Source organism: Neophocaena asiaeorientalis, unplaced genomic scaffold, assembly GCF_003031525.2.
Source record: "Neophocaena asiaeorientalis asiaeorientalis breed wild unplaced genomic scaffold, Neophocaena_asiaeorientalis_V1.1 scaffold217, whole genome shotgun sequence".
NCBI classification, from domain to species: Eukaryota; Metazoa; Chordata; class Mammalia; order Artiodactyla; family Phocoenidae; genus Neophocaena; species Neophocaena asiaeorientalis.
The window spans coordinates 55,335-83,115 of NW_020172293.1; the positions used below are offsets into that span (position 1 = coordinate 55,335).

General features: G+C 41.0%; 2 protein-coding genes across 4 annotated transcripts in view; both read right to left on the reverse strand.

The window, feature by feature from the left end:
- The window catches only part of MCM10 (minichromosome maintenance 10 replication initiation factor), a 34,713-nt gene extending 24,166 nt beyond the window's left edge, over positions 1-10,547 (reverse strand). Inside the window, exons 1-5 of the mRNA XM_024765847.1 lie at positions 10,437-10,547; positions 8,559-8,646; positions 2,564-2,905; positions 1,654-1,758; positions 1,372-1,509 (exon numbers count right to left, since the gene is read on the reverse strand). Of these exons, the coding sequence (XP_024621615.1) occupies positions 1,372-1,509; positions 1,654-1,758; positions 2,564-2,905; positions 8,559-8,565 (592 nt within the window). The 5' untranslated portion in view covers positions 8,566-8,646; positions 10,437-10,547. The remainder of the gene's footprint in view (positions 1-1,371; positions 1,510-1,653; positions 1,759-2,563; positions 2,906-8,558; positions 8,647-10,436) is intronic.
- An 11,152-nt stretch (positions 10,548-21,699) lies between these two features.
- Positions 21,700-27,781, reverse strand: part of OPTN (optineurin) — a 43,011-nt gene continuing 36,929 nt past the window's right edge. For 2 of the 3 annotated variants that reach the window (XM_024765572.1, XM_024765580.1), the window contains 2 exons: positions 26,993-27,075; positions 21,700-22,655 (listed from right to left, as the gene is read on the reverse strand). In XM_024765572.1, coding sequence (XP_024621340.1) covers positions 22,528-22,655; positions 26,993-27,075 — 211 coding nt within the window. In that variant the 3' untranslated portion in view covers positions 21,700-22,527. The remainder of the gene's footprint in view (positions 22,656-26,992; positions 27,076-27,781) is intronic. The other variant, XM_024765584.1, reaches the window with a different exon arrangement.

Genomic DNA, 27,781 nt, shown 5'->3' on the forward strand with positions numbered 1-27,781 from the left:
AAATGATGCCTAATTTAATCTACTTAGCCACATGTAGCCAGTGGCTGCTGCAGCAGTGCTGCTCTAAAACACTGTTCCTCTGGGCAAAGCCATTTACTGAGTATTCACCATATACAGAGCACTGCAGAAGATTCCACAAGGGAGGTAGAGACCTCCTAACAGAAATCAGTAATCAGTAGAGATGTATGCACAGGGTCAAATTCTACCTGAAAAACATCCAAAGTTAGCTCCCCTTTGTTTTCTTATCTCTTGTTTCGTTTCATTTCAATCCCATTTTACTTGGGGGGGGGGCGTAATTAGGGGGCCCAGGGTATTCTGACATGGTTACTTTTCATATTTTAGAAGCATTGGATAATGCTCCTGAGGGTCAGAAAGCTTGGGTACTCTCCTTAATAAAATCTCTCTCTCTCTTAAGTAAGATTGTTGTTTACCTTCAAAGCAACTTTGGATCACTTCTCGCAAGCCAGGGGCCAGGACAACCCTAGAACTTTAGAATCTCCAGAAACCATGCCCTTGACCCATCCCTTCAAAACCCAACTTTGGACATTGCCTAATAAAACAGCTTAGTAATATACCAAAGGTCCTAAGGGGATAAACACTATTAATAAGTGGATACATGGAATATATAATTTGTTGTCAAATAAATACGAACACTAGGAGCCTACAGCTATTCTGTCCTATTGAGCCATATGTATCATATTGTAATGAAAAGGGCCTCTCTGAACATGTGATCAATAAAATGTTGCTTACTCTAAACTATGTTATCTCCAGACCATTTTGTCTTAGACCTTCCAAAGAATAATCACTTTGGGCAAAAAGGCAGTACGACAAAACCAATACATAGAGCTTATAAATCCTTTTCATTTTATTTTGTGTGTATATGTGTACGTGCTGAAATAGGATTTTGAGTACCATTCTATGCTCCTGGCAAAGAAGCCTTTTCTAAAGAATGGATCTTCTGGTTTAAAACAACCTGGCTTCAAATAAAACTTGATCATTTTATAAGGGGATCAGTCTCACAGTCTGAAGATTAAATCTCTAGACTGCTAGCATAAGAACTCAACCCAGTGGTTATACTTGACTATAATTCAAGTCAACTATACGACTATAAGAGCTAAAAAAATATTGAATCCACTAAGCATTTGGTTAAATATCTATTCTCTATCTAAGGATTTTCTAAGCACTTTGAGATGTAGAGAAAGATTAGGAAGTATAGTATATGGTTTCCATTCCCAGGAAACTTACTTTTCTCCATGGGCAGGTAAGATACACCAAAACACACACACACATACACACATACATGACGTTGCCAAAATATATTGCAAACAGAACCCAAGCAGTGAGAAACCAGGGAGGCCTCAAGTACTACACCTGCAGGTGAAACTTTTGGTGTCCGAGCCACCCGCTTGGGTTTTGGTAGAGTAGGGACGTCAAGCTCTGCAGAAAAGCGCGACGACTCCTGAATTCTCTGAACTTTCTTCTCCTTAAGAGGGGGACGTGGAGACTTATCTACTCGATTAAAAGTAAAAGAAATTAGTAAAGAAAATTCAGAAAGGGGCTCAAAAACCGTTTTACCAGGAGTTGGATGCAGAAGTAATGTTATAATTTCTTCGTAAGAGAAATGCATACTATCCTTAGAATTAGTCTGATTACCTGGGGTTTTATGCAGACGGGCTGGACTTGCAGGCGGTTTAATTGTAGCTAGTTTCAGCTGTTCTTGTAAGGACTTCATTTGCTCTTGCAACTTCCTTAATTCATCTAGGGAAGAAAAATATATTGATTTAAGAACCAGACCAGAGGAAATATTATACATGATGAAAGTACTGAAATGATTTTTGATGTCCACCCATCACCTCCACAACCTTGAGACCCACAATAGAATCACATACCGAAAACTCACAATTAACTTTTGCACTTCGAAGGGGTCCCCTCAGAGAAAGAAACATGATTATTTCCAGTAATCAAATCTCTAATACCAAAGCTGGTTATGAATTTGTACTACTGACAGATAATCACAGATATATGTCCATGGTTGACAGGTTCTTAAGAGTCAAGAAATGATTATATTTATTTCGTAAATCAAGTACCATAATTAATATAATAAATGCTGGCTCCTGTATTAGAAGAAATAGCCCATTGATAGAGCAGAATTTTACTGTAATTTAAAAATATATAAGAAAGACGCCAGGAATAAGGAAATGGCAGTCCTCAATGTGAGTGTTCAGAAATGGTCTTCTGCTGAAGTAGAACGTGTAGCTGCTTTGTAGTCTTGTCCCTGGCTCCCTTTGCTAAATCCTGAAGTATTATTTTTCTGTAATGAGCGTGAGAAATGTTAGAGCCATTCTGCGAAGGATCAGTCACACCTGGCTGACCCTGATATAAGGGGGCCTCTGTACCCTCCGATGCTGGCTTTAAATGCTCGCTCCACTAACTCGTACAATGTTCTTGGCAAAGTCATTTATCTCTACCCCTGACTCGGCAGCTATTTTGAGGAAAGCTGTCAGATGGGCAGTCTTCATCAGGGCTACTGTAAAGGAATTAGAGAAAGCAAGTGGTAGGGCACCTTGCAATTCCTGATTAGTTTTCCCTTGACTGGGGGCAGGAACAGGGAGGACCCTGTTGTTCGTTGATTGCGATGTAGGAGCTTCTTCCTCATCTGCTAAGTCATCCATGTCTCCAAAGAGAGCATCCAAATTCTCCTTTTGGTCTTCAGCCTTTTCCACTTCACCCTCATCAGCCTCCTCTGTGTAAGATTCACCATCACCGTCAGCATCAAAGAGCTCATCGAATGCATCAGGTTCACCATCTTGCTGGGTCAAGGGCTGACTCTCTTCTGAATTACAGTCCAAGGCTGACTCATTCTCCTCCAGCAGTGCGGTCAGCAGAGACAAATCATCCTCCTCCCCTATGGGAAAAAGAAGAAAAAGCAAAGAAAGAAAGCCTACCTGTGAAAAACAGCCTTTGACAAGCAGAGTTAAAACATTCAACATTCATAAGGCAGTTAAAATGACTCGGCAGATTCACCATTTTGCCTGGTATAAGTATTGTTCTTGTTTCTACCTCTGCTCTCCCCAAGTGCTTCTTGGAGGGCACTGGGCTAAGAAAGCAGGAGCCAGTATCTGCTTAGTGACCACCGTGGGCAGCCACTGGGCTAGATCTGTTTACCTGTGCTACTTCAGCTAATCAGACACTTCCTGCATATGAAATTCGACCCACAAGGGAATAACTGAAAAACACGCTAAGTATACATTTAGGTTCTAGATGGATATATGCCCTCCATTTTTAACCGTCTGAGCAATTTTAAAAAACTATAGAAAGTTACAAAGCATTATATTAAATGTATTCATATCCTGTCACCCAGAATTAGCCATCATTAACATTTTATCATGTTTGCTTTTAGCTTTTACATTAAATGGTTGGGGGAAAAAAAAGTTTAAGAGGTTTATCACATCAAATCTTGTCCCAACTCCTTACCACTGGCTGGCTCCAGGCCCCATTGCAATCACTGTCATAATTTTGCTATATCGCTCGAGGCCATTCTTCATACTTTTAACATAAACATGTAAGTATTCATTAACATAGTATTCGTTAACATAGTATGCTTTAAAAATATTTATATAGATTATTTCATACTGTACGTGTTACTCCTATCCTGGTTTCATTCAACATTGCATGTAAGATTCATCCAAATCAAAATATAGTTGTAGTTTATTTCTTTCAACTGCTGTATAGTATTCCACGGTAAGACTGTATCATGTGTTACTCACCCATTTTCCAACAAACGGGCTAGTTCCAATTTTTTCCCACTACAAACTAGGCTGCAAGCATGTACCCACCTTCCTGTACATTTGTGAGTTTCTCCCTACTACCTCACCAACATCTGGTACATCATCTAAGATGTTCTGCTAATCTGATGAATGGTTTTAAAAGGTAGCTTGCTGCTTTGATTGGCATTTCCAGGATTACTGGTGAGGTAGGGAACTGCTTACGTTTACTGGCCAGTTGGATTTCTTCTTTCTTGATTTATCTGTTTATTTTGTTTGCTCATTTTTTCCCCTATTTGGGCATGATTCCTTTATAAAATCAGAGGCATTTAAAGCAAAAACATTAAGAATATGTGATGCACCCCCTCTCTCGAAAGACAGGGGCTGAAACCTAGAGAGGTTAAGGGTCAGTTCAGGATCACATGGTGAAACAGGTCAGCACAGGAGCCTGGGTTAGGGTGGAGATCTCTAGATCAGTAAACCAATATCCTTTCCACTGCTCTATGCTCCCTTACCAGAAGGAAATGAGCCAATAGCCAAACTCAAGGCCTAGAATCTGACGAAAGAGTCTAAAGCTTGAAGTCAGGGGTTGCCTAACCATTAGTCTGAACTGCTCAGTCAACAAAGACTCCAAGACTGCAGGGTACGGCAAGAGAGAAGAGCCCATGGGACTCCCTAGGCGCCAGCTGAGATCACCACACCCCCAAACGGAGCCAAGAGGCCCTCCTCTCTCTCCCGTTCCAAGCTGCTGTAAAGAGCACACCCTGGAAGAGGCTTGGGCCCACACCACTGGGAACCACAGGTGAAAAAGGTTGCCTAGTGGCTCCACACTCTGGGCCTTGAACCCATCTTTTCATGAGAACCAGGGCTGATCCCGTGATGCCTTGCATCCCAGTTTACCTCGGTCACCACCCCAAATCATCTGCCTTCTCCATGTTACACTGACCCCATCTTCCACCATCCTTCCTCCCAAACTCCTGGGATCTGCTCTCTGGACCCAACAGAATCTACTACCAACCCATTTCCTATATCTTCAGTTGCTCTTACAACAAAAATCTGGCTGCCCTGTGACCCTCTTGAGTGGAAGTTCTTTAATCATCCACACTGCAAATGCTGGAACAGTGTCCAGCACGCACTAAGCATGCAATAGATATCTGGAGATCAACTCCAGGGTTCTGACGTCTTCTTTGCTTATCCCTGTTCACTCTGGAACCTCTTAACTTTTTTTTTTTTTTTTTTTGCAGTACGCGGGCCTCTCACTGTTGCAGCCTCTCCCGTTGCGGAGCACAGGCTCCGACGCGCAGGCTCAGCGGCCGTGGCTCACGGGCCCAGCCGCTCCGCGGCATGTGGGATTTTCCCGGACCGGGGCACGAACCCGTGTCCCCTGCATCGGCAGGTGGACTCTCAACCACTGCGCCACCAGGGAAGCCCCCTCTTAACTTTCTTCAAGCCACAGTTCATGACAGAAGATTTTTTTCATCAAGATCCCCTCCTGGTTGCTGTCACCGACTGATTTCCCTTTGGATGCCTCCCTCTTCCCCTCCATCTCTACTGCTGTCACCATTCTCAGTCACTACAACCTGCACAAGGATGATCCAGCCAGTGCCTCCGTCTCTCGGTTTCCTGACCTCACCTTCAATGGTCCTGTCCTCCCCTCATCTTAGCCACTTACTCCCAAGGTCATTCCGTGTCATCACAGCAAAGGTACAGCCTACTTCTGAGATCCTGACTTCAAGCATCCCACTCCGATCCCCACATCCTATCCTTCCACCAACTCACTCTAGTGCTCCCATCGCCATCTCCTGCACTATATTAAGATGTTCAAATCAAAACTACACTGTGCTATCACCTCACACCGGTCAGAATGGCCATCATCAAAAAATCTACAAACAATAAATGCTGGAGAGGGTGTGGAGAAAAGGGAACCCTCCTGCACTGTTGGTGGGAATGTAAATTGATACAGCCACTATGGAGAACAGTATGGAGGTTCCTTAAAAAACTAAAAAGAGAACTACCATATGAACTAGCAATCCTACCTCTGGGCATATACCCTGAGAAAACCATAATTCAAAAAGAGTCATGTACCACAATGTTCACTGCAGCTCTATTTACAATAGCCAGGACATGGAAACAACCTAAATGTCCATTAACAGAGGAATGGATAAAGAAGATGTGGTACATATGTATATTCAATACAATGGAATATTACTCAGCAATAAAAAAGAACAAAATAATGCCATTTGCAGCAACATGGATGGACCTAGAGATTGTCATACTGAGTGAAGTAAATCAGACACAGAAAGACAAATATCATATGATATCACTTATATGTGGAATCTAAAAAACAAGGGTACAAATGAACTTATTTACAAAACAGAAGTAGAGTCACAGATGGAAAAAACAAACTTACGGTTGCCAGGGATAATGGGGGTGGGTGGAGGGATAAATTGGGAGATTGGGACTGACGTATACATGTTGCTATATATAAAATAGATAACTAATAAGAACTTGCTGTATAGTACAGGGAACTCTACTCAATATTCTGTAATGGCCTATATGGGAAAAGAATCTTAAGAAAAAAAATAAAAAGAGTGAATATATGTATAACTGATTCACTTTGCAGTACACCTGAAACTAAACAACATTATAAATCAACTATTCTCCAATAAAAGTTAAAAAAAAAAAAAAGATGTCCAAATCCATCGACCCTCCTACAGTGTTTTTACCACCCTCATACCCCATCTCCTCACTTTGGATCCATGTTCTATCATTATAATCACTGCCTTCTAAAGCTTCTTAACTCCCCTGCTTGTCTCTCTTGCCCTCATGGTTCTTAACCCTAATGAAATCTGAGAGGCCACCACGTCCCTGCCTGCACTCTAGCTGGTGAACTTTCCTGAACAAAGACCCACCACCATGACTGGTTTAACTTTAAATATACTCCCACCAGTAACAAACGGGCAGTCAATACTGCTTAAAAATCCTCACACTTCCTGATACACTTGCTTCCCTGTTCTCTAACTCCTTCACACGTTTCTCCTTAAACCTCTGATGCCCTCTCCTCCCACTTTAATCTTGGCTGACTGATCTTGTTTCGTATTTTATAGGAAAAAACATAGAAGCAATCAGACTTCATCATCTTTCACTACCAAACCTGAACCTGTATTCTCTGCTTTTCCTCCAGTGACGACAGATGAAGTGTCGGGTCCTATTTCTGGCCCATTTCTCCCTTTAGACACTGGTTCCCACTACTTTCAGCTTCTCCAGGACTTCGGGTGACAATCACCAGCTCTCTCCCACATCACCGGTTCTTCCCTGTCTCCTGGCGCATTCCTCTCAGCAACCAAGCTCGTTCCAGCGCCTCCCATCTTACCAACTACCTGATATTTCCCTACTTGTTTTATTATCTTGCTCTCTCTACTAGCAAGTAAACATGGATGTTGTTCAACAGCACCCAGCACCAGGAAACTTTTTGATTTCATCTGTACTGGACCAAATTGTGAAGCCATGCCAACCAAATGAGACTTTTTTTAGATACAGTGATTTCTGAGAGAACATGGACCCATTCACCGCTTCTTCTCATGACCACCTCACAGCAAAAAGTTACACTTTGTATTACATCAATGGCTCTGTAGGTAATTTGGTGATTTTAAGAAATAGGAAACTATCATTATACCAATGGTACAATCAATCTTACATATTATCACAGTGCGATGAATTTCAACGTTTGGTTTTAATTTTTTTAAAAGGCAAAGTGTAACAAACTTGGGCTTTAAAATTACCAGCCAGAGTATACCTGAAACTAACACAACACTGTACCTCAACTATACCCCAATAAAAATTTTGAAAAATAATAAACAAAATTACACAACCAGAAAAATAATGCATTTTACTTGTTAGGGTCTCTTCACAGCCAGCACAATCATTTTTGTGCTGCCCTCAGGCTAAGCTCCGCTAATTAGAGCGACATCACTTTGCTAGGTAAATATTTTGCACACATCCCTGCAAGACGAACAAAATTTAAAAGCACTGTAAGAATTTAAGTCAGAGCTAGACTAAAACCATTTCAACAGATTTCAATATCAAATGTGAACTCCGACGTGGGCTGCCTGGGTTCAAATCCCTGCCTCTGACAGTTTCACTTGTGACAAGTCACTCAGACATCTGTCTTCCTGTCTATAAAATAGTTGCTGTGAGGGTAAAATCAGTTAATACAGTCATCTCTGGTATCTACAGGGCATGTGTTCCAGGATCCCGCATGGATACCAAAATCCATAGATGCTCAAGTCCCTTATATAAAATAGCGCAGTATTTGCATATAAGCTATGAACATCCTCCCGTACACTTTAAATCACCTCTAGGTGATTTATAATACCTAATACAATGAAAATGCTATGTAAATACTTGCCGGCTCTCAGCAAATTCAGGTTTTGTTTTTTGGAACTCTCTGGACTTTTTTTCTCGAATATTTTCTATGTGCAGTTGGTTGAATACGCAGATGTGGAAGGCCAACTGTATACGTAAGATCTTCGAGCAGTGCTTGGCATATTGTAAGTACATGTCAACTACCGTTAATATGAAAGACAATCAGTGCTGTCAGGAACAGAAATCTCACCTGATTAAAACAAATAACATTCACTGACTGAAGTGAGATTTCTTTCGAAACAGACAGTGCTTGAGGGGAGGGCAGCGATTTTCACTATTTTATAAGTGGAATAAGTAACAACAAGCCCATGAACACAAGAGTGATTTTCCATGAAACAAAGAGGAACTGAGAAAATGGCTAGGACTCACCATCCATGCTGGCAAGAGAACAGTGGAGATGGAGAGCTGCGAGGCAGGGTCACGTGCCCAGGAGACAGCAGGAGATGCAGGACCTTGGCTGCGTGAAATGAACATAAGAAAAGACACCCTTGAGTCTTCTCTCTCACATCGCACGCGTATCCAGCAAACCCAGAAGCCTACAAATTGTAGGGGCTCGAGCTCAGAATTCATGCAGACTCTGGCTATTTCTCACCCCACCGCCAACACCATCTGCCTCCTAGTATGGAAGCAGTTCCTTTTCTTGTCTCCAAGCTATGGTTACAGAAACTCGGTTGAGGTATAGTTCGTTTGATATTAGGTTACACAGATGAGACAAATTGTGAACAGGTATTATGAAGTCTGGTCTAAATAGTAGGGCTATTATCTGTTTTATTTCTTGTAACACATCTGAGGTCTACATTGTCCGTAAGAGCCTATTGTGTGGTTCTACTTAGTTGCAGCCTTAGTCACATCAAGATTTCGATTCAGTACTAGTTAGCAAAGCTCAGAGGAATAGTTGGCATAGCCAATTAGGATAAAGTCATATAATTCTGTGCACTTTCCTTTTTTCATTTAAAATGGTTTTTAGAACTGCAAGAAGAAAATATAAATTTTTCTAGGCTACTGCTTAACTTACATGGGCCCTATAATATATATGACCTTGGTAAGTCCGATGTCAAGTATTAATTATGGTGCTTTCTTTTCACTTATTCAACAAACATTTCTAAGGACCCATCATGCAGGTTCTATGGACCCTGCACTGTGTTGTCTACTGGGGAATCTGCGGGATTGTAAGCTTCCTGAGAGCTAGGTAGGAGCAAACTGTTCTTGTTTATTTGTATAACCAATCCTGTTTTCCCCCGAAAAAACCCAGGCACCCTTCCTCACCCTCACACCTAGGACCATCCGACAAGTGCTAGGGGTTCTATCTCCAGTATATTGCTCAAATCTTTTACTTCTCCCCAATTTCACTGCCAAAAAGCCTAGTCCAAGCCACCATCAATCTTTTGCCTGGACTACCATGTTAGCTTCCTGTATTGGTCTCCCTGTCTCTGTAATTTATCCTCTGTACAAAAGCTACAGTAATCTTTTCTTTCCTTAGTATCTTTTAGGAACGTTAAGTCAGATGGCAGCATTCCCTTGATAAAATTTCTTTAATGGTTTTTCCATTGCCCTTAGAACAAAATTTACAAAAGTTCCTGCGAGGCAATGGCTACTCTCTCTCCCGCCTACTTCCACCTCCTCAGTTTCTTCTAAAACCACTCCGCCCCCCTCCCCCCCACGGAGGATGCTCCAGCCAGACTAGCCTGCTTTCAACTTCTTGGACACACAAGTGCTTTGGGGCCTCAGGTTCTTTGAAAAGCTCTCCCCTAGTTCCTTCTCATCCCTCAGTCTCTGCTTCACTCTCCATTTTTCTAAGCCTTTCCAGACCACCCTATCTGACCAGGCCCCTGGAACCCTCTCACCTCCTCCTTTTCACGACTTTATTACACATTCCACTATGGTGTACCTGTCTGTTACCTGTTAGCCACTTTTAAGTGTAAACTTCACGAAGGCTGAAGTGATGGGTGACGCATTCAGTAACTATTAGCAAATCATCGATTTGAACAAATGAATGAATGAATGAGACACAGTACAGACGGCACGCGTTTAGCAAGCGTCTTAAAAGGTTACCTTTAAAAAGAAGAAACTGGACCCTTAAATAGCCTGGACGGCAGAACACCTGGCACCTCTCGGTATATTTCGGAACTGCCCGCAATCCCCCAGCCCCGGAACCTCCGCCGCTCAGCACTCAGCGCCCACCCCCGCGCCCGGCCCCGCGCTCGGCCCAGGTAGCCCCCGCGCTCGCCCAATTCCAGTCTCGCCCACCTGAGCGCCCCCGGACTCCGCGCCTCCCGCCCTCGGAGCTCGCTAAACTCTCCCACAGACGCGCGCGGGCAGTCCCTCACGCTGCTCCTCAACAGTCGCAGACCCGCACCCTAACCCGCTCCGCACTCCTTCCCTTTCTACAGCCAGACCGCCAAAATTCCAACTCGACTCCGCCCCCACGCCTCTGACGTCAGACGCACGCCGGCTCGGGGCTGCACTGATTGGCTACTTCAGAGGCCTTGGCGGAAACGACCGCGGGGAGGGCGGGAAGGTGAGCCTTGCGTAGAGCAATCTGATTGGCTCACGTGACCGGCGCCCTCTTTGTTGGGGGCAAGGGAACTTCCGGTCGGTGCAGCCCTGGCTTCCTCCGGTAAGTGTTCTAGCGTCCCCACAGGCGCCGGGAAGTAGAACTGTCCCTGTACGGTATGTTCATAGGAGGTCAGAAGTTAGTTCCTGACACTTTCCGGCACTGACCGTGTCATCCAGTTCTGAGTCTCGTTTTCTCTTACGCTTGACGCAGAGAAGCCTGCACATTGAGGCTCAAACCGCGGAACCCACTGCAGACCTTCCCCCTGCCCTCACAGATTGCCTGTGTCTGGGTTGACTGTATAGAGGTCTGAACAGGCTGGTTGATAATTTCGCTCGGTTGGTTATTTTACAACCTCGTGTTCAGTTGAGATAATGGGACTGAAAAACAAACCAAAAATCTGGTCCACTTTTACCTCTCTCTGACCGTCGTCACCGTCTGTAAAATGAGAAGGAAAGACTAGATGAGATTCTTAGACCCAGTAGAAACCACTGTTTGCGGAGGAGTTCGTGGTCCGTAGACTTTAATTGCGTCAGAGTTGGGAATAACTGTTTTCTGCTTCTTCCCACCAAAATGTCAGCATCGGGAGACAAGGGGACCGTGTCTTTTTCATCTTCCTAGCTCTTCCTCTGTCTTTTCTCTTGCTGTTGGTGCCTGGCACACAATAAATGTTTACAGAGAGAAAAAATCGAATAGAGTATTTGCTCCTGAACAAGGCACTTAGCTTTGGCGGGGGCGGGGCGGGGGGTCAATTTCTTCATCCGTAAAGTGCTCATAATAGCGATAACTAGAGGATTTCAGGAAGGATCAAATGAGAATTTCCAGTACCTTTTCACACACTGGTTATCAGCCATAATCACTTAGTGCCTCAGGTGTACATGTTTGGACAAAGACAAGGTCCATATTGTAGGCATTTAGTCTAGTTTGGGAGATGTGATCTATGCATAAAAGACAAATAATGTAAGGTGACTACCAGGGAGCACCAGTCTTGCTGATGAGGAGGTAAAATGTAGAAAGATGAGGTGGAAACATTTTTAAATGTAGGTAAAACAAATAGGGTGGCAGGTGATGAATATTCTGTAAGCGGTAAAGAGACCCTGTTTGAGCAGGTGGGGGAGGAATGTAGATGGTTAGAGAAAGATGTGGCTAAGTGCCCAGACTATGCAGTTAAGACTGCATGATTTTTCATTGCCACATGCTAACTGTGCAACCTCGGCTAAGTTACTTAACCTCTCTGAGCCTCAATTTACTCATGAGCAAAACAAGGACAGTCATAGTTATTTCATAGGGTATTGTGAGGATTCATGAGAAAAACTTGAAAATATGCAGAGTGTGCCCAGCACATGTAAGCATTAAAAGTGTAATAACTTTTATTCTTACTACTTTATAAGGCAATGCTTAGGACGATTAAGCTAACAAAGATAGGTGCTCAGGAGAATTCCCTGGCGGCCCAGTGGTTAGGACTTGGTGCTTTCTCTGCCGTGGCCCCAGGTTCAATCCCTGGTCAGGGAACTAAGATCCTGCAAGCCGCACAGTGCGGCCAAAAAGAAAAAAAATTCAAAAGATAGGTGCTCAGGAACTGGATACACCAGAAATTGAAGACAAAGAAGCTTGATAGATCGTGATAGTCCCAGACTGTGAGAGCTGAAGGGAAGGGACGAATTGGAAGCACTTTACGAGGGAAACTTACCTGCTTTGGTAACTGACCAGAGGAAAGTTACCTTTGGCAGGAAAAGGAGAGGACGATGGCCAGGTTGGCAACAGCTGAGAGACGGCTGACTTACAGAGGAGGAGCTTGCTTTGGACAGGGTAGAGATGTGAGTTCAGCCTGAGGCGATGGTGGGGAGATTTCAGCGCTACCTTTAGATATGTGACCCAAGCCAAGGGGACATATCAGGGCTGCAGGTGTAGGCTTAGTGAGTGCAGTTGAGTTCTCTAAAGTAGAGATTGTAGAAGCAGAATATCTTTGAGTATGTTTCCAGGGTTAATGCACCAGACGATTAAATCGATGCTTCCACCTTTCGGCCCAGCAGGAAACAATGCTATTCAAAGTCAGAAAATCGGGGCTTCCCTGGTGGCGCAGTGGTTGAGAGTTCGCCTGCCGATACAGGGGACACGGGCTCGTGCCCCGGTCCGGGAAGATCCCACATGCCGCGGAGCGGCTGGGCCCGTGAGCCATGGCCGCTGAGCCTGCGCGTCCGGAGCCTGTGTTCCGCAACGGGAGAGGCCACAACAGTGAGAGGCCCGTGTACCGCAAAAAAAAAAAAAAAAAAAAAAATCAGAAAATCAGATCTTCTGTTGGAATTAACAGACGGTTTCCAAAGCACCCACACCACCTGCCTGTAGACATCTGTTTACATCTGCCTTCACATCTCATGCTTTATGGCACAGAATTCTCTAGAGTCTTATCCCGAACTTGAATTTGCCCAACTAACTGAACAAAAACGCTTTACTGAGAAAACTGTCATCCTTCCTCAGAGGCAGTGCTCTACTTGAAGATGAATGGCCCTCCTGAGAAAGGAAAACCCAGCCTCCTTAATTTTCCTAACAGAATATTGTCTTTGTTGCCCAAATAAATGTCTATTGCTTTTCAAACAATCTAGAGGTTACTTCAAGCAACAGGGTATGTTCCTCCATCTCAACTAATGCTTTGCAAAGAGAAGCCAACAAAAAAAACTCTAGCCTTGCTGGTTTTAATTAATTCATGAGAATGCTCAGCACATCTCTTCCTTGGTTTTGCTGAGTTAATAACTATAATATATACTCTATGCATGCAGAATAAATTTGACCCGTGATTATGGCTCCATACGTTTAAAGGACAAAATTGCTTCATAAACCTATCAGCTTACTGAGAGTTCCTAAGCCAATATTTTTTGTATTATACTTCATATCTTTGCAATTACTTACCTAGAAAAAAAGAACACTTGCAATACTCAGTGATGACCAATATCTTCACAAAGAGAACATAATGTTATTTCAATAATTTTTAAAATGACGAACTCTGTAAGTCAAAGGATACCAAAGAAGATGGTAAAATTATTTCTACTTTTTGCTTTCATAGCAAAGCAGTTTTGGTACCTGTCCTTTCACTAAAACATTTGAATATTGGTCCGTATACTTGATTCCTATTACACTGCAAAGCTGCAACTAGCTGTTCTATCAGCTTTCTTCCATTGAATTAATGATTGCATAATAAATCTGACATTTCATTAAAAGCAATTCCAACTTAGCCCTTTCATCATGGGTCAAATGAAATTGTTGGTCAATTTTCACCATAATCTTGATTTTATGATTTAATGTGAACGATTTTATATGTGTTCATATTAAATAATCTTATATATAGTTAAAAGGTTTTTTTTTCATTTTTAAAGAAAATAATAGACTTTATTTTTTTAGAACAATTTTAGGATTACAGAAAAATTGTGTGGAAAGAACAGAGTTCCCATATAGCCCCTTCCACACACACAATTTTTTTTAGCAGATCTTTATTGGAGTATAATTGCTTCACAGTACTGTGTTAGTTTCTGTTGTACGACAAAGTGAATCAGCCATGTGCATACACACGTCCCCATATCCCCCCCCTCCCTCCCTATCCCACCCCTCTAGGTGGACACAAAGCACCGAGCTGATCTCCCTGTGCTATGCAGCTGCTTCCCACTAGCTATCTGTTTTACATTCTGTAGTGTATATATGTCCGTGCCACTCTCTCACTTCGTCCCAGCTTCCCCCTCCCCGTGGCCTCAAGTTCATTCTCTACATCTGCGTCTTTATTCCTGTCCTGCCCCTAGGTTCATCAGTACCTTTTTTTTTTTTTTGAGATTCCATAAATATGTGTTAGCATATGATATTTGTTTTTCTCTTTCTGACTTACTTCACTCTGTATGACAGACTCTAGGTCCATCCACCTCACTACAGATAACTCAGTTTCGTCTCTTTTTATGGCTGAGTAATATTCCATTGTATATATACACCACATCTTCTTTATCCATTCACCTGTCGATGGACATTTAGGTTGGTTCCATGTCCTGGCTACTGTAAATAGTGCTGCAGTGGACATTGTGGTACGTCTCTCTTTTTTAAAATTTATTTATTTTTTGGCTCTGTTGGGTCTTCATTGCTGTGTGCAGGCTTTCTCTAGTTTCAGCAAGCGGGGGCTTCTCTTGTTGCAGAGCATAGGCTCTAGGAGCGTGGGCTTCAGTAGTTGTGGCTCGCGGGCTCTAGAGCGCAGGCTCAGTAGTTGCGGCGCCTGGGCTTAGTTGCTCTGCGGCATGTGGGATCTTCCCAGACCAGGGCTCAATCCCATGTCCCCTGCATTGGCAGGCAGATTCTTAACCACTGCGCCACCAGGGAAGTCACACATGTCTCTTTCTGAATTATGGTTTTCTCAGGGTATATGCCAGTAGTGGGATTGCTGGGTCATATGGTAGTTCTGTTTTTAGTTTTTTAAGGAACCTTCATACTGTTCTCCACAGTGGCTGTACCAATTTACATTCCCACCAACAGTGTAGGAGGGTTCCCTTTTTCACCACACACTTTCCAGCATTTTTGTTTCTAGATTTTTTGGTAATGGCCATTCTGACTGGTATGGGGTGATACCTCATTGTAGTTTTGATTCGCATTTCTCTAATAATTAGTGATGTTGAGCATCTTTTCATGTGCCCCTTGGCCATCTGTATGTTTTCTTTGGCACACACACAATTTTATTATTAACATCTTGCATTAGTATGGGACTTTTTGTTACGATTGATGAGCCAATATTGATACATTATTAACTAAAGTCTATAGTTTACATTAGGGTTCACTCTTTGTTACACATTCAATAGGTTTTGACAGAGGTATCCACCATTACAGTATAATGCAGAACAGTTTCACTGCCCTAAAAATCTTCTGTGCTCTTAACCCCTCATCCCTCCCTCCACCAAACCTCTGGCAACCACTGACCTTCTTTACTGTCTCCGTAGTTTTGCTTTTTCCAGAGCATTATACAGTTCAAGTCATACAATGTGTAGTCTTTTCGGATTGGTTTCTTTCACTTAGCAATATGCATTTAAGGTTTCTGCATGGTTTTTTTTTGTGTGGTTTGATAGCTTATTTCTTTTTAGCACTGAATAATATTCCATCACATGGATGTACACCATAGTTTGATTATCCATTTATCTGTTGAAGGACATCTTGGTTGCTTCCAAGTTTTGGCAGTTATGAGTAAAGCTGTTATGAACATCCATGTGCAGGTTTTGTATGGATGTAAGTTTTCAATACATTTGGGTAAATTCCAAGGATTGTGTGCTTAGTTTTGCAACAAATTGCCAACCTGTCTTCCAAAGTACCATTCTGCATTTCCATCAGCAGTAAATGAGAATTCCTGTTGTTCCACATCCTCCCAAGCACTTGGTGGTGTTATTGTTTTGAATTGTAGCCATTCTAATAAGTGTGAGATGGTATCGTTGAAATTTGCAATCCCCTAAAGACATACGCGGTTTAGCATCTTTTCATATGTTTATTTGCCAACTCTACATCTTTGGTGAGGTATCCATTATCTTTTGACCTTTAAAATATTGGGTTGTTTTCTTATTGTTGCATTTTAAGAGTTCTTTGGATATTTTGATACCAGTTCTTTCTCAGATCTGTGTTTTGTAAAGATTTATTCCCAGTCTGTGGCTTGAGTTAGTTTTTGTGAAAGGTGTAATAAGGTCTGCAACTAGATTATTATTATTATTTTTCTTTTTGAATGTGGATGTTCAGTTGTGCCGGCACCATTTGTTGAAAATACTATCCTTTCTCCACTGAACTGCTTTTGCCCCTTTGTCAAAGACTCTCTGGGTCTGTTTCTGGGCTCTCTGTTCTGTTCCATTCATGTATTTGTCTATTCTTTCACCAGTACCACACTGTCTTGATTACTGTAGTTTTATAGTAAGTCATGAAGTTGGATAGTGTCCACCTTCCAACTTTGTTCTTTTCATTCAATAGCGTGTTGGCTATTCTAGGTCTTTTGTGTCTCCATATAAACTTTAGAATCAGTTTGTTGATAGCCACAAAATAACTTGGGATTTTGATTGTAATTGCATTGAATCTGTACATCAGGTTAGGAAGAACTGATATCTTAACAATATGGAGTTTCCCTATACATAAACATGGACTATCTCTCCATTTATTTCTTTTATTTCTTTCATCAGATCTTATACATATTTTATTGGATTATAACTAAGCATTTCATTTGGGGGTGTTAATATAGATGTTATCGTGTTTTTTTAATTTCAAGTTCCAATTATTCATGGCACACTGATATTGGTAATCTGTGTCTTCTCTTTTCTTAGTTAACATGGGTAGAGGTTTATCAATTTTATCAATTGTTTCAAAGAACCAGCTTTCGGTTTCATTGATTTTCTCTATTGAGTTCCTGGTTTAAATTTCATCGATTTCTGGCCTCAGTTGTATTATTTTCTTCTGTTTATTTTGCGTTTAACTTGCCATTCTTTTTCTAGTTTATTTTTTTAAAGAAGCGTTAACTATTGATTTTAGATCTTCTTTTCTATATATGCAGTCAATGCTACACATTTCCTGCTAAGCCCTGCTTTCATTTCATCCCCCAATTTTGATGTTATATTTTATTTCATTTAGTTTAAAATATATTTAAATTTCTCTTGAGACTTATTTAATCCATGTATAATTTACAAAGTGTATTTAATCTCCAAGTGTTTTGAGGGTTTCCAGGTATCTTTGTGTTATTGATTTCTAGTTTAGTTCCACTGTGGTATGAGAACATACTGTGTATGATTTCCGTTGTTTTAAATTTCTTAAATTAAGTTTAAATTTCTGTGTTTAATGGCTCAGAATGTGGTCTGTCATGGTAAATGTCCTCTAAGAGCCTGAGAAGAATGTGTATTCTGTCATATGTACACTATGAAGTATTCTATAAATGTCAGTTAGATCTAGTTGATTGACGCCGTTCAGTTCAACTATGTTCTTAATGATTTTTTTGCCTATTGGTCTGTTAATCACTGATAGAGGGATTTTCAAGTCTCCAGCTATACTAGTGGATTGGTATATTTTTCCCTGTAGTTTTTGCCCTATGTATTTTGATGCCGTGTTTTTAGGTACATATACAGTAAGGATATTTATGTCTTCTTGGAGAATTGATCCCTATATCACTTTGTAATGCCCCTTTATCCCTGATAATTTTCCTTGCTTTGAAATCTTGTCTGAAATTAACATAGCTACTCTTTCTTTTGATTAGTGTTGGCATGCTGTATCTTTCTCCATCTCTTTACATTTTATCTATATGTGTGTTTATATTTAAAGTGGGTAGAGAGCATATAGATGAGTCTTGCTTTTTTATCCATTCTCAAAGTTTCTGTCTTTTAATTGGTATATTGAGACCAATGATGTTTAAAGTGATTACTGATATAACTGGATTAACATCTACCATATTTGTTACTGTTTTCTGTTCACTGCCCTTGTTCTTTGTTTCTTCTATTGTCTTTCATTCTATTTCTGACTTTTCTGGTTTTAATGGAACATTTTATGTTATTCCATTTTCACACTTCTCTTAGTGTATCAATTATACTTTCTAAAACTTTTTTTTGGGGGGTGGGGTGGTGTTGCCCTAGAGTTTGCAATATACATCGACTACTAATCCAAGTTCACTTTCAAAGAATACTATATCACTTCATGGGTAGGGAAAATACCTTGTAACAGAGTATCCCCAATTCTTCCCTCCCATCCCTTATAACATTGTTGTCATTTATTTCATTTATCCATTAGCTATAATCACCAAATACATGTGGCTATTGTTATTTTGAACAAACTGTATTCTATTTGGGAATTCCCTGGCAGTCCAGTGGTTAGGACTCCATGCTTTCACTGCCAGGGCCTGGGTTCGATCCCTGGTCGGGGAACTAAGATCCCACAAGCCATGCAGCACAGCCAAAAAAACACCAAAAAACAAAAAACGAGAAAACCTATTATCTGTTCATGAAGAATAAGAAAAATAAAAGACTTTATCTTCATGTATCCTTTCTCTAATGCTTTTCTTTTCTTTTTATAGATCTGAGTTTTTGACCTCTGAGGAGCTTTTACATTTCTGGCAAAGCAGGTCTACTGGCAACAAATTCCATCAACTTTTGTTTGTCTAAGATAGTCTACTGCTCCTTCACTTTTGAAGAATAATTTCCATGGACACAGAATTATAGGCTGGTGGTTCTTCTCTCTCAACTTTCTTCTTGCTTGCATGGTTTCTGAAGAGAGGTCTGATATATTTCTTATCCTTGCTCTTCTACAGGTAAGTTATTTTTCCCTTTTGGCTTCTTTCAAAAAATTTTTTTTTGTTTTTGATTTTCTGCTTTTTGCCCATGATACACTTAGGTGAAGACTTTTTTGGCATTTATCCTGTGTGGTGTTCTCTGAGCTTCCCAGATCTGTGGTTTGTACCTGTCATTAATTTTTGAAAATTCTCAGCCATTATTACTTCAAACATTCCTCTGTCCCCTTCTCTCCTTCTGGTATTCTCATTGTACACTTTCTGTAACTGCCTCACAGTTCTTGAATATTCTGTTCTTCTTCATTCTGTTTTTAAAATTGCTTTTCAGTTTTGGAAGTTTCTCATGCCATTTCTTCAAGCTCACTGATTCTTTTCTCAACCATGGTTAGTCTACTCATGATCTCATCATAGGCATTCTTTATTTCTGTTACAGGCTTTTTGATTTGTAGTATTCCCTTTTGAGTTTTTCTTAGAGTTTCCATCTCTCTGCTTACATTTCCCCTCTGTTTCTGCATATTGTCACTTTTTCCATTAGAGCTCTTAGGATGTTAATCACAGTTGTTTCAAATTCCATTTTATATCTATCCATTATGTCTGAGTCTGGTTATGATGCTTTCTTTATCTTTAAAAACTGTTTTTTGGTCTTTTAGTATGCCTTAGAATTTTTTGTTGAAAACTGAACATGATGTACTAGGTAAAAGGAACTGTGGTAAATAGGCCTCTGGTGTGGGGTTTTTGTTTATCTGGTTAGGAATTGGACTATTAGTGTTTGCTGCAGCTGTGTCATATGCTGAAATTTCCTCTGGTGTCCTTGTTTTTGTCTCCACTGTTGTCTTTGAGTTTCCCTATAGACTTCTTCTTAGAGAAAGTCTAAGATGTGCAGTTGTTTCCGTTGTAATCCCTTGTTATTATACAGAAGCCCTGTTGATGTGGTGGTGAGGGGTAGCGGGGAGGGGAAGCATTCTATAGGTCTATGGTTAGTCTTTTCGTGAGCTTGTGCCTCTGGGCTGTGACCTTTACAGGTTTTTTCCCTCCTCCTTAGGTGCTAAGAATAAGGGGGCATAGTTGGGTGTATCTGTTCCTCCAGGTTGGTCAGGCTCTGATAATATCCCAGCAAGTAAGGCTCTGGTAAAAAAGTTTCCCTGAGGGCAGCCTTCTTAAGAACAGAATGCTCTGGTGTATTTCAAAATGTCTACTCCCACCTGCCCCCCAGCCCTGCTGGAATTATGGGGGAGTTTTTTCTAATCTTTACTGTGGGAATCTGGTAGGATTTGTGGAGGTAAAACTCATGAAAGTGCAGAGTTCCCCCTAAGACTGGGCTCCCCCTGGAGTTTTTAACTCTCAAGCTCATCCACACTGAGACTTTAGCAATTCTTCAATTACAGTTTACGTTTTCCTACTCGGGTACTGGCTCCTACTGTGGTTTCTGCTCCTGAGACCGTGGTCTGGTCATCAGCGACTCTCTGTATCTCCCTGTTTGTCTCCAGTTTGGGGGCAGAGGTTTACCCTGTGACCTCAGTTCTCTGAAAGATTTAAAAGAGTTGACGATTTTAAGTTTGTTCAGCGTTTTTCTTATTATAAGGATAGGAGTGATGACGTCCAAGCTCCTTACATGCCAGACCAAAATTATTTTTAACATAATATTTAAAGACTTAATTGTGTAAAATTATTAGCTGTAAAAGTTTCTTTTGCTCCCTCATATTTCTTCACATTTGCCATCTTTCTGTTGTTCCCATTAGCCACACAAGAATACAGCATGGCTGGCCCTAGAAGAGGGGCCTAAATTCTGATGAGGTGTAGTTAACTGGTAACATGGAACAAGGCCTTGAAGACTAAATTAACTGGATAAGACATGCACAGACTTTACAAGTTGTTTACCAAACTGTTTGATTCCCCCAAAACAATAGCCTTAATTTAAATTGACCATATGAACTTGCCTTCATTTACAATCCATCTAATTAGCAAGGAAACAATTTGATAACAGGCTTAATCAGCACATTCACACTGTTATTTCACATTGGGATCAGGTTAATATTTTTACTTGAACAAAGTAAAAGGATATTCCCAATATCTTAAGTGTAGAACCATTTGGTTTGCTTTTTTATTTAGGATTCTGTAGAAATCTATCTTCTCCAATATAAGATAGTAAGGGAAAAAATTTTAAACTAGAAACTATAAACAAGAAATTAAAAGTAAAACTTTCGTAGTTATTTTAGAAATGTCTTTAACAAACCCCCTGGGGTGAGGGAGGGGATCTAAATTACTGTTGAATTTGTGCAGTGTGTTCTCCTGGCATGAAGCTGTAATTAACTGTTTTGATTCCTGTTTTAAAATATATATATACCTACACACATAGGCACACACAAGTCAAGTCTGTGTAGGAGAGATCCTTATGACAAAGTCAAACAGAGGAGATTTAAAATTTTTCTCTTAAATATTTTAGGATATAGATACATAAGGACATTGCTAACTTTTATGGCTGGTAAACTGTAGGTTTACAAAATATGGCAAATCCCTATCTTTTCACCTCCTTAGAAAGAACAGTTTCTAATTCAAACACCACTTACTGGTATCTAGTAAAGGGATTTGCTCATATTCACGGAATTAACAAAATGGTTCTGAATAAGTATTAAGCTTATATGAAGCTGAATACAGAAAACACATCCTATGAAATTAGCTAGTCATATATGAACAATGTGAAAGATTCATAAGCAAAATTTTATTTTGCAATAACTATTTTTTTTGCAATAACTATTTTTGTGATTATGAATATAGAGCCTGATCCAGGAAGAAAATTAATAGATAGCTATTCTTTTTAGAAATTAATACACTATTTACTGTATAGTTGATAAACATATACCTGCAGCACAACAAAAGAAAAAGAAAACTTTACACTGTGGATGATTACGTGACATCCAGTGAACCTAATATATCCGCTTCACGTAGGTCAGTATTTTTTCACTTGTCCTGAGGATCAAGTAAAAGGTCACAGGGCTCATCTGAAAAGAGCCACATCATAATTTTGGTGCTGTGGCTGAAATAAAACTGTTAAGATAAACACATACACAACCCCAGATAGATCTATCTTAAATGAATAAAGAAAAATAACAATGTAATTTATTTAAAAATACTTCAAAGACACTTTTCTTGATTAAATCTGTGACCACTTCATTTTTCCTGCCTCCTTAGAAAGTTCTTAATCAGTGAGGCTTCTTCCATCTTATTACCACATTTACTCTATCCACGATGTCACACACTCATAACCCGCATGGACAGTTCAGTGCTCACATCAACTGAATATTAAAAAAAAAAAAAAACCTCTTATCAGAAGAGTGGTACGTTAAGGATTCTATTTTGCGAGTTTGTGGGAATGCACCAAAAAATGTCCTTTTTAGAACATAATGGTTTTCTTTCTCCTAAAATAATGAGCCAAAATATTTGAGTGAAACAAATGACACGAAAGTACAACTCTTGGAGGAAAAAATCTGACATTTACCAACAGTTTGGGGGAGGTGAAAGGTCAACACTTAAATGATGCAGTCTGTAACATGAATCAGTAGTGTATCTATGTCGGGCAGAACTTCTCCACATTTGGGGCAAGAATGAATTGGAATATTCTGTTGTTCCTGCTGCATCCAGTTTCTATCCTCAGCTCCTGGGAATAAGCATTAAATGAAATGTTAATCCATTCCTTCCATGTTGCAAGCAGTTTTTAAAAACAGATGGTAAATTTTAATTTTAACATCAGTTAAACTTGGTAATCAATACCTCGTGGGAAATGAATACAGGTTTTATTTTGGTCTTTAACTGAAGTAATCGACACACATAGAAAAAAATCTCCAAAAGTAATACCTGCTTCCCTATCATGTTAGGATTTAGGCTCTGTTCTAGGTATGTGAAAATATGTGGTTTTGGTTTTAGGTACAGGATGATACATGTTGTAGTAAAAACTAGAATATTTGAGAGAAGAAAAGGATAGATGAGGATGTAAGCTAAGGAGAAGGAGAGAATTTGGACAGTGTGCAGAGCATGGAGAGGGACCCTGGAACAGCAGGGACCTTCTCAGAAGCAGAGACAACAATTACGGCCATTCAGTAGATGCTTCTGAGCACTTGGGAGATGGGAGAGAGGGATACAGACATGGTGGAGACATCAGGCAAGAAAAAGAGACAGTGGCACGACGTGAGGGAAGCACTGAGGCTGTGTCAGACACAAGGTGGTTTTGTTGGGGAGGGCAGAGAAGGGCGCCTGGCTCAGACTGCTTGGTGCAGACAGGCCCCCCGATGAGACCAGCTCCACTTGAGAGGAGTCTTAAGAATGAACAAGAGTTATCCAGATAAAGGAAGTGAGGAGAAGGAATTGAAGAATCAGTCCTATTGTTTCCCCCAATCCTGGAGTTGGACTGAGGTTCAAGTCTTAAATCTAAGAATGCTCTGAAGAAGTCATGGCTCTCAGCAGGTCCCCTGTGTGCAGACCGTGCTCAGTACAGGAAATGGTTTCTAGTTCCCAGAGCACCTCATTGATCTGATCTTTCTGCACCGATGCAAAGCATTTTAGTTTTTCAGCGTCTCCACCCAGGTCTCTAGATTCTTATTCAGCCCCCAAAGTGTTTGTTTTTACAGATGATAGTGGAGGTAACTTTTCTTTTTTTGATTAATTTATTTTGGGCTATGTTGGGTCTTCGTAGCTGCGCGTGGGCTTTCTCTAGTTGCGGCGAGCGGGGGCTGCTCTTCGTTGCGGTGCGCGGGCTTCTCATTGCGGTGGCTTCTCTTGTTGCGGAGCACGAGCTCTAGGCACGCGGGCTTCAGTAGTTGTGGCACGTGGGCTCAGGAGTTGTGACTCACGGGCCCTAGAGTGCAGGCTCAGTAGTTGTGGCGCACGGGCTTAGTTGCTCCGCGGCATGTGGGATCTTCCCGGACCAGGGCTTGAACCCATGTCCCCTGCATTGGCAGGCGGATTCTTAACCACTGCCCCACCAGGGAAGCCCGAGGTAACTTTTAATATGGTTATTTGCTTCTGAGCATATTATTTGAATTCACTAACATAGGAGACTGTTACGGATAGTTTGTGTTAAGCAAACTTTAGAAGCACCCTTGAATAGAAATACTGATCACAAAGCAGGATTTCTGAAGCAGGGAGCTTTCTAACAGTCTCATTGTTTTAGATCAGGGGTCAGTAACTTTCTGTAAAGGGCCAGACAGTAAATATTTTAGGCTTTACAGGTCATAAGTTTCGGGCATAACTACTCAAGTCTGCCACTGTAGCATGAAAGTAGCCAGACAGTATGTCAATAAGCGGGCATGACTATGCTGTAATAAAACTTGACATGCAAATACGTGGCAGGCCAGATTCGGCCTGTGGGCTGCCGTTTACCAACCCCTGCTCTAGATGACAATCTGCCACTTATCAGGGACTGTTAATTCGTCCCTTTAAACTTTACTGCATCTGTCTGTGCCTTTATTTTTGTCCTGGTCTAGGTTTCAAGATGCAGACTGGGGCTGTTTTATCAGTCAACTAATGGGTTCCCTCTGCCTCCTGGCTCCTCACTATAAAATAAGCTTAGTCAGTTTTCATTATTAACACATCACACTCATTTCTGCCTTTGCCCTTTTATTCTCATACAGAAGTTATCTAAATCCTGGCTTCCAGGTCAAGCTTAAAGTCACATCTTTCCAAGGCCTTTCTCAACCCCCCTGGCCCTTAGGGGTTATCCTTTCCTCTTATCTCCAGCACTGTTATTTCTATTCCTTACTTGTTATCTTGTATTATGAATTCATCTTTTTATGTGCACATCCTGTCTCTCCAACTAAACCATAGGCCTTCACGGATCTGACCATGCCTTATGCCCGTTTGTTCCCTCGTGTTCAGTCAAGCGCCCAGACCAGAGTAGACACTTAGACGGCTGCAGACAGCAGAGGACAACCATGATGAAATATACTGAGGGGAGCTATTGTTTAAGGCAGCTTTGTTAGGAAACAAACAAAAAATCTTAAGACAATCTGTTTGGAATATTGTTTTTTATAAGACAAAAAACTTATTAGGATAATTATGAATACATTTGCACTCTGTGGCAATTTTTTTTTTTTCTTTTGCGGTACACGGGCCTCTCACTGTTGTGGCCTCTCCCGTTGTGGAGCACAGGCTCTGGACGCGCAGGCTCAGCAGCCATGGCTCACGGGCCCAGCCACTCCCCGGCATGTGGTTTCTTCCCGGACTGGGGCACGAACCCGTGTCCCCTGCATCGGCAGGCGGCCTCTCAACCACTGCGCCACCAGGGAAGCCCCTCTGTGGCAATTTTTAGATTTTAAGTCAAAGAGTGTTTGACCAGTTGTTTTTTTTTTTAAGTGTAAATAGATATTTGCCTTATATAGCTATGAGGAAGGAAAATCTTCCCCTAAGAAATCCAGGTGCAAGAGATTGTCCTTTTTTTGAACCAAAACAATCTTGAGGCACTTCTAGGTATGGGGTATATGGATGTTGCTAGGATATTTAAATTCACGTTAGAGAAAAGGCCTGGTGGTGCTCACGTGGGTAGATGCAGCCTTCAGAGAACACAGCTTTACCTGCTGATGCTACAAAATGCCTGAGGCTAACATTTATGTCAGTCCCTGTGCTGCTTCTGCATATGCCCCATGAATACCATGTGTATTATTTTTTTTGGAATTTTTTTTCTATGTGTATTTTTAACCTGAATTACTACCTCTAAATATTTACTTTAACCTAATTTTTCCTGTAAAAGAACTCTGGCAGGGGCATCGGTGGAGTTAGGACGTAAAAGAGATACTCAGAAATTTCCCTAGGATTTAATAGTTAACTATACATACTAATATTGCTTCCTTGCTGTTGATAACACTGTGATAGTTCCATATCAATTGTCTGTTGGTATGTGGAAGGGACTTAGACTCAGCCAGCATTTAAAAAAAGTTAGAGAACCAGTTATGTGAAATGTGGATAACATCTCTCTCTCGCTCTCTTTTTTTTTTTGGATAACATCTAACACCCTGATTCTTCTTACTGGCATTGCTATTAACTTTTCATCTAGCTATGTCAGTCTTTGTTCCTGTGAATTTTATGTTTTTTCATATCTAGACTCAAGGAAAATACTTCCCTTTCAGTGATGTAATTTACTGTAAATGACGGAACATTATTACTAGAGTATTAAAACCACGTAATAAACAAAGCACCATACTTTGAATAAGTGTCAGGATCAATTTCACTCAGGGAATTAAAATCTGGATGTAGTACATAATTAGTGCCAGTCTATTACATGCAGTACCATGTAGTGGTGAACAGTCAGATAACCTTGGGTCCCATGTCCAGTTCTGTCCCTAAAAATCCTCGTGATCCTGGGTTATTTAACCTTGTCTTCTGGAAGATGGTGATACTATATACCTCGTGGAATTTTTGAGGATCACATGAAATAATATGTATGAAGGGATCAGCACAGCATCCATGCATAGTAAACTCTCAATAAATGGTAACATTACTATGTGCAAAACAGGAAGCAGGTGAGCATATAAGCTCCAAGGGAGCTTATTTATTAGAGTACTTAAATGCATATTTAGAACACATAAATAATGGGGTTAAGAGTTCACTGGAAAGAGACTGTAGGAAGAGAGATATGAATGAGGGAAGGGCATCTACGTGAAGGATACCGCATAAGCAAGTATATGTAGCTATATAAGCTTAGGATAAGTTCAAGGAACAGGAAGTGATTCCACTGGCTAATATCTATAGGGGAACAGAGTGAGAGAAGGCTCAAAAGTTTGGCTATGCCAGGCCTTAACTGCTAGTGTGAAGAGTCTGGTCTGGATTCAGTAGAGAGTAGGTGGAGTTTGAGGTAGTGGAAATAAGACTGATAGGTGCTATATTTTTGGTAGCTTGATTTGGAATCCATTGTATAGATGTATAGTGGAATTTTTCTTCAAGCATCTTCTTCATAGGATAGCTAACCCCAGGAGCCCTGACAACCTAGAATCACACGTGACTCACCTCTTTGAACGAGATAAGCCTGCTGGTCAGCGTCACTTGCTCTCGCCCCATGACGGCTCTGCATTTCCATCAGGGACTGCCTGCTGGGATGAAAAGCAGCACTATATGTGAAACCCTGAAATACGACAACGTTGAGCAGGCATTCAACAGAAGTACGAGAAAAAAAGACCTAAACTACAAAGCCAAGGTTCATAGAAACCAGAACTTAAGAGTAATTTGAGCTTTAAATATTACTGGCACTAGGACACAATGTAGTAAAAGTAAATAAGATTTTTAAAAATCAGGAAACAAACAAAATGTCAATTGACCGGGGAAAAGATTAGAAAAAAGTGGCATATTTCTAAAACAAGACACAACAGAGCAATTAAACAGAGTGAAGTAAATCTACATATATATATACACACACAGAGTTCAAAATTAGTTATGTAAAGCACGTTGCAGAATAATACCTATAGTGACCGTTTTATAACCTAGGCACCTTGTTTTAAGAAATTAATATTACCTTGTTTTAAGATATTATATAGATGTGTATATATGCAAAAGTACAAAACAGCTGGGGATGCTGTTGCGGGCAGTGTGGGGAAGGGAGAGAGGACTATAATGGCAGGGGGTGTGGGGAGAAGACTGCAACTTCATCTACAACTCCTTTTTCTTTTAATAAAAATATACTTGGGGCTTCCCTGGTGGCACAGTGGTTGAGAGTCCGCCTGCCGATGCAGGGAACGCAGGTTCGTGCCCCGGTCCAGGAAGATCCCACCTGCCGCGGAGCGGCTGGGCCCGTGAGCCATG